Source organism: Mirounga leonina, unplaced genomic scaffold (genome assembly GCF_011800145.1).
Source record: "Mirounga leonina isolate KUSES-001 unplaced genomic scaffold, KU_Mleo_1.0 Mir_177, whole genome shotgun sequence".
In the NCBI taxonomy this organism is placed as follows: Eukaryota; Metazoa; Chordata; class Mammalia; order Carnivora; family Phocidae; genus Mirounga; species Mirounga leonina.
The window spans coordinates 192,803-200,207 of record NW_023270459.1 but is presented as its reverse complement, the minus strand read 5'-3'; the positions used below and the strand labels follow the sequence as shown (position 1 = coordinate 200,207).

General features: G+C 49.2%; 1 protein-coding gene and 1 non-coding gene across 2 annotated transcripts in view; both read left to right on the top strand.

Moving 5' to 3' along the window:
* The first annotated feature begins 658 nt into the window (after positions 1–658).
* TRNAQ-CUG lies at positions 659–731 on the top strand. Its single transcript has one exon. It is a non-coding gene; the product is annotated as a tRNA-Gln (tRNA).
* A 6,070-nt stretch (positions 732–6,801) lies between these two features.
* Positions 6,802–7,405, top strand: part of LOC118022761 (cytochrome P450 2S1) — a 9,925-nt gene continuing 9,321 nt past the window's right edge. The window contains 2 exon segments of the mRNA XM_035023564.1: positions 6,802–6,865; positions 7,219–7,405. The exon segment at positions 7,219–7,405 is cut by the window's right edge and continues 37 nt beyond it. Coding sequence (XP_034879455.1) covers positions 6,802–6,865; positions 7,219–7,405 — 251 coding nt within the window.

Below are 7,405 nucleotides of genomic sequence, written 5' to 3'. Positions count from 1 at the left end.
CCACACCGCACCACCTCCCCGAACATTTCCTGTTCCTTGTTGTTGCTGTTGTTGTTGTTGTTGAGTAAGCTCTATTTGGGGCTTGAACTCAGGACCAGAGCAAAAGTCGTATACTCTACCGACGGAGCCAGGAATGCAAAACCTCTAAGCCACTCCCTTGCTGCCCTGGCTCCAGCCAATCAGTTCTTAAGACACTGCCCTCCACCCTTCTTCCACTCCCCTGCCTCCACCAACCGGCTGAGCCACATATTTTTTCCTACCCCAAGACACTTCTTGCCCTATGAGAATTCCAAAGCCAGCTGCTGAAACTGGGACATTTTCATCTCACTTAATGTGTCTTCCCGGTCAGGTGCCACGGCAGGCAGGGCGCTCAGGGGTGAGGAAGATGCCCTGTTCCCACCCTTGTCCAGCTCTGGGCTTGGGGGTACATCCAGTGTCAGGCACGTGATCACAGACGTGCAGTTTTAAGGCCCCCAGCTTCAAGTGGAGAGTGGAAAGAGAAGAAGGAAGGAGAGCCTGGGGAGCCTGGAGCTCTGGTAGGGGACTGGGGTGGACTGGAGAGGGGCGGACAGGAGGAGGTGGAGTGAGATCAAACGCTGTAGGCTTAAGGAACCAGACCCCCATGACTGGACATTAGAAATGAGGAAGTTCTCAGGGTGCCTGGCTGGCTCAGTTGGTAGAGCATGTGACTCTGGATCTCGAGGTTGTGAGTTCGAGTCCCACATTGGGTGTAGAGATTACTTAAAAAAATAAATAAGATGAAATGAGGAACTTCTCAACTAAGTGACAGATGCAGTGTTGTCTGTAAGAGGGAAAACTGAAATACCCCGGAAATTAATCCAAGGGGGAAATGGATGGAGACTCTGCAACAAAGCCATTCCCTGAAATACCTCCCAGGAGTTAAAACAAATGAACCAGAGCCGCATGTATGGGTATGAACAAATCTCAAAAAGTGAAGAAGAAAGGCCAGGTTTTTTTTTTTTAAGATTTTTGTTTATTTATTTGAGAGAGAGACTGAGAGAGAGAGAGAGCATGAGAGGGGGGAGGGTGGGGAGGGTCAGAGGGAGAAGCAGACTCCCTGCCGAGCAGGGAGCCCGATGCAGGACTCGATCCCGGGACTCGATCCCGGGACTCCAGGATCATGACCTGAGCTGAAGGCAGTCGCTTAACCGACTGAGCCACCCAGGTGTCCCTTGAAATAGTTATCTTTAAAACAGAAGAAAGGGCTGGCGGGTATGGAACCCACTGATAAATGGATACAGACGAGGAGGAGAGGGAGCAAGGATAATCACGAAGACCTGCAATTTTATTTTGCTCATCTTTTGGCTGCCTTCCTGATGCGAATTTGTGGGAGCAGTGCCTTACTTTTTTTTACCATCAACACCATCCCATCTCCCCCGCACCCCTCCCGCTCCCCACAGGTTATGGCACGTAGAAGGTATGCAAAAACAGTGGGTGGGCTGCTGTGGAGGAGGAATGGGATCTAGGGATGGGGTGAGGGGACAGCAGTAGAAGAGTTGTGAAAAAGAAAACCACAAGGGGGCACCTGGCTGGCTCAGGACTCAGCATGTGACTCTTGATCTCTGGAGTCCTGAGTTCAAGCTCCATGTTGGGCAGAGAACTTACTTAAAAAACAAACAAAACAAACAAACCAAAAAACAAAAAACCACACACACAAAGGCTCCAAGTGGTGTCATTTATTTTTTTTTTAAAGATTTTATTTATTTATTCATAAGAGACAGAGAGAGAGAGGCAGGCTCCCCGCTGAGCAGAGAGCCCAATGCAGGACTCGATCCCGGGACTCCAGGATCATGACCTGAGCCGAAGGCAGACGCTTAACCATCTGAGCCACCCAGGCGCCCTCCAAGTGGTGTCATTTAGACTAAGTTCCTAAACCAGGGCTTGATACTTAATCTAAATGCAGTTTCAACCTCCCCCCAAAATGTAGACTTACCCTGTCAGTCAGGAATTTTTCAATGAGCGCCACGAGTTGGCCACTTGGACCCTCTCCAGTCCCCAAAGAAAGATGAGGTAATCTGCACGGTAAGACCCTTGCTTTTCCCAAACAATGTAACGATGCTAATAACTTTCTTGCCCCACCCTCCTGTAAAAACCTTCCATTTTGTACATTTCCTTGGAGTGCCCCTTTATTTACTAGATGGGATGCTGCCAGATTGATGAATCATTTAATAAGGCCAATTAGAGCTTTAAAATTCACTCAGCTGAATTTCTGTTCCTTAACAGATTAACGAATATTGCTGCTTTGCTTCCTGTGACTGTCCATTCCCTGATGTTACTCACAGCCAAGGATGCTCTTAGAATCTAGGGAAGCATGAGGGCAGGGGTGCCAGGAAGAAAGCAAGACTCATCTTTAACTTCTCCTTTTGCCCAGTTCTCGGTGCTGGGTGGGGCAGCTTTGAGGGAGGGAAGGGCTGTGAGGAGAGAAAGTCGGGGGGAAGGCACATGGGCCAAACACCAGGCAGGTCATGGCTTATCCCCACACAAGTTCTAGAACCATAAGGCTTGGAGGATCCCAAGCAAAATAAACACACACACACACACACCCAGCAATTTCCAGAACCCACCCACCACTCAGCCTGCTGGATCCCTGGGGATGGCGGCCTGTAGAGTGATCTAAGAAAATACATGGTAGGAGCTAAATTTAAAGAGGGTCATGCTTCAGCCTCACCCAGCCCAGATCAGAGGGTGTCTGATGAGAAGTAGCTGGTAGGGGAGAGGGGTCAGTTGTCGGCCGCCCAGGGTAAAGAGAGACCAGGATCCACCAGAGATGATTCTGTTACTGTGAAATCTATATTGGGAACCAGACTTCTTTGGTCTTTAGACTCGAGAATTTGGAGACCTTGATTGCTCTTTACACAAATTTGAGAGACTAACAAATTGTATTCATTCATTTAACAAAATATTTATTGGACATCTACTGTGTGCCAGACACTGGGAATATATCTGTGAACCAGACAGAAGTCCCTGCCCTTCCTGGAGAGAACATTCTGGTAGGGGAAGGCAGAATAAAAATGCAAATGCATATATAACATGCTTTCAGGTAGTGATAGAGGCTATGAAGAAAATTTTTACATGTTTAACAAACACATTGAAAGCTTCCTATATGCCAGGCACCATGGTAAGTGCTTTAAAAACTTGTTTAATATTTATTAAATGCCTTATTTAATGAATTAAAGCAGGGTCTGGGATTGGGAGAGAGAGCTAATTCCGTTTGTGTGGTCTGGGAAAGTGTCTTCTAGAGGGAACTGGCCTTGAGCTGGGAACAGAAAATGAGCCAACCTCAATCTCCAGGCCAAACATTTCAGGCCGAGAGCTAGTGCAAAGGCCCTGAGGCTGGCTTTGGTGTTCAAGAAACTGAAAGAAGGCCAGTGTGAGTGGAGTTTCATGAGCAGAGAACAGAGTGGGCCAAGGTGATGTCAAACTTAGCAGCCAGTGGACAGATTCTGAAGGGCAATGGCAGCCACCATTTGGGGCTTGAAGTTTATTACCAGGGTAGTGGTTAAGCCTTGTCTTGGAACCTTTAGAATCTTGGGGACTTGGAAGTTTTCTTATCTACAGGATCTTGTGTAAAAATGAATAAAGGGCAACCTCACTAAAATGGGAGTCAGGAGGGTGCCTGGGTGGCTCAGTCGTTAAGCGTCTGCCTTCGGCTCAGGTCATGATCCCAGGGTCCTGGGATCGAGTCCCACATCAGGCTCCCTGCTCGGCGGGAAGCCTGCTTCTCCCTCTCCCACTCCCCCTGCTTGTGTTCCTGCTCTCGCTATCTCTCTCTCTGTCAAATAAATAAATAAATTCTTTAAAAAATAAAATAAAATAAAATGGGAGTCAGGAGGTTGGACAGAGAGAGGTCACGCCCTACCACTCAAAGTCAATCACAAATCCAACAGGAAGAGAAGAACCTTGCCCATGGATACTATGGAGGAAGAAAGGAAGGCTTGGCTCCTCCCCACCCCAATAGCCCAGCTAATGACAGACAGTCACAACCAGCCAATGAGAAGCCACTCTACTTCCAACTCCCATTGTGCTCAAATGGACTTTTTGTTTAAACAGCCTTTCCAACGCCCCACTTCTTCCTCTATAAAAGAGCATACCTCCGCTGTGTTCTCTGGATTTGCCTATCTGTGATTTTGCCATAGCCTGCTTTCCCTGTATTGCAATTCTCTGCTGCTCCCAAAGAAACCCATATTTTGCTAGTAAAATACCTGGCAGTTTTATTTTTAAGGTTGACGTTTGTAATCTAAGCCATCTTATAACATTAGACTCCTAGAACCTTTGCAGTCTTCTAATTTCTCTCCTAGGCCAGAGCCACGTCCCTCAAAACGTGGCCACCATGTTCCCTGCCGTCTCCTCTGGTCTTGATTCTAGCCTCTTGCATCCAAGGGGTGTGCCCTGAAACCGGGGAAGAGGAGGTGGGGAGGCTGGCCTACACTTTGTTGCTACAAAGTAGGTGCCAGTTCTCAGTTCCTCCTTTGCCTTGTTCTGGAGAGTTCCGGGAGGTCCCCAAACGAACCTCTACCCTTTCTGTCCATTGGGGCTTTAGTTCTGGGACAGCCAACAGGCATCTCAAACTTAATGAAACCAAATGAGAATTCCTGATTCCTTGACCTCCCGTAAAACCTGCTCCATCAGCTTCCCACCTCTGGTTCCCATGGGTTCCCTAATCTCCTTTCTAGCCTCTAGAAGAGGCATCACCATCTTTCTACTTGCCCAGGGCAACAAATCTAGGAGTAGGAGTAAAAAAATTTGTTTCACTAGAAAACATCCTTCTGGGTTATCAGATTCTGGTCTTGTTTCCTGTCTCATGCAGTAGTCTCTTCTCTCTCCTGTAATAGTCTTCCAGCAGAAAATCTCTCCTTACCTGACACCAGAACTGTTTGTATTTGACAGGTTGACCTCGATTCCTTCCTTTGCTGTCAAACCCAGTTTGTCAGTAAATCCTGCATGCTCTACCTCCATAGACATCCCAGATTTATCCATTTCTTTCTCTCTCCCCACTGCCGCCCACTGGGCTCCAGGCCACGGGTATCACTTGCCTGGACCTTGCTTACCCTAGGTTCTTGGCTTTTTCTTCACTTGCTCCCCGGTCACCTGCTGCCCCAGTCATCCACAATTCATTCACCAGAGGGTAGCCAAAAAGATCTCTTTAAATGCAAAGGGAAGGGATGCCTGGGTGGCTCAGTCGGTTAAGCGTCTACCTTCGGCTCAGTTCATGATCTTAGAGTCCTGGGATCGAGTCCCGCATCGGGCTCCTTGCTCAGTGGGGAGCCTACTTCCCCCTGCTTGTGCTCTCTCACTCTCACTCGTTCTCTCTCTCTGACAAATAAATAAATAAAATCTTTAAAAAAAAATAATAAATTCAAAGAAAAAACTAATCTGGGAGGGGGCAGGCATTGATCGGTGCTAGGGGCGAGGAGGAGGGTTTGACTGAGAAGGGGTATGGGGCGGTTTCTGGAAAGACGGTAACTGTATCCTAATAGGAGTTGGGGTCACATAGACGTATGCAGTTGTTGAAATGCATCTTGGGGCACCTGGGTGGCTCAGTCATTAAGTGTCTGCCTTCGGCTCAGGTCATGATCCCAGGGTCCTGGGATAGAGCCCTGCATCGGGCTCCCCGCTCGGCGGTGAGCCTGCTTCTCCCTCTCCCACTCCCCCTGCTTGTGTTCCCTCTCTCGCTGTGTCTCTGTCAAATAAATAAATAAAATCTTTAAAAAAAAATGCATCTTAAACGCACTTAAGATTTGTGCATTTCACCATATGTAAATTTACCTGGGGTGGGGGGAAATGCCCTGTAAACAAATATTGAACTCTAGCAAATGATGCATGCTGTTGTGCTTAACAGTGAAGTGTCCTGGCGTCTGCAACTGTCTAAAATGCATCCAAATAATAATAATAATAATATGGATGGATGCGGCAAGATGAATAGGTAAGCAACACAGCAAGGATAGTAACATGTTATTGGTGGAATCTAGGTGGTGTCTACTGTATGTTTGAAAGTTTTCATAATAAAATGTTTAATGAAAGTAGAAAGGGAACTAAGTACCTATTCTGCTGAACACTCCGGCACCTGCTTGCTTTTGCAGGAGAAATACAATGCTGATTGTTTTCCAGGTCCCTGCATACCTCCCCGCTGACTTCATCTCGTACGCTCAATCTTCGATGCAACAAATATTTACTGAGCACCTACTGTGTGCCCAGCACTGCTCTAGACACTGGGGCTAGAGCTTTGTACCAAACAGCATGGACCTGACATTGTAACTGTCTTCCCCAACAGAGCTCGTTGCCCTGGCAAACCTTTGAACAACTTGAGATTATCTTAATTTATGACTTCATTTGCATGTCAATATGAGCTCAGGGAAGGCAGGGCCCATGTCTCTTACTCATACCTGCATCTCCAGGCCTAGACAATCTTGTTTATGGTTGGACCTCCATAACGACTAGTTGAGAGAATATTCGCTAACATTTACTTGATAACTCGTTATCTACGCACCTGGCCCTGTTTGAAGTTGTTTGCACATGAACCCATTAATCCTGAAAACTATCCCCATTTCACAAGAGTTAACAGAGGCACCCAGAAGCTAGGCTGTGAACTCAAGCAGTCTGGCTTCAGACATCATGTTCCCAACCACTACAGGAAACTGCTAAGTGAAGGAATGATTCAATCATTCGGCATGGCCCGAGTTCAAATCCCAGCTCTGTGGCCCGGAGCCAACCGATTTATCTCCCTGAACCTCAGATTCTTTCTTGTTCAAGGTCAAGTCCTCCTCCTAGTTCATGGCGAGGATGAAGGATGCTGGAGGAAATTGGCTCCAAGACGCGCACACGCCCAACTCACACCCCGACAACCGTGAGCAGGGAGGTGGGAGCTGGGGAGGGCGGCGCCGGGTCACCGCTCCAGGCACGGGGTGTGGCCTCCTGGAGGCAAAGTCTCCGGCTTCCAGGTTCCTCCAGTGTGCTCACGCCCTACCTGGGGCCCCAGGCGCTGTCTCCGCCCCCCGAACCTGGGTGATCCGGTAGACAGCGGAGCCACAGCCGGTTCCCAAGCAGGCAGCCGCGGTGGTCTGCAGGAAAGAAATCCGGCGGCGGGGATATAATCCTGCCTGTAGGTAGCGGGAGGGGCTGGCGGCCCCGCCCACCTCCCCTCCGCCAGATTTCGTCCAGAAGGAGCCGCCGGGCTCCCGGCCCCGACCCGCCGATAAGCGTGGAGCGTCTGGGAACCGCGCGGAGGAGCCGACCCGCGGCGATGGGGGGCTGCCGGCACCTGGACGGGGCTGCTGGTGCTGCAGCTGTTCTTGGTGCTGAAGCTGGCGCTGCCCCGGACCCGAGGCCACCTGCCCCCCGGGCCCACGCCGCTGCCGCTGCTGGTGAAACTCCTGCAGCTCCGGCC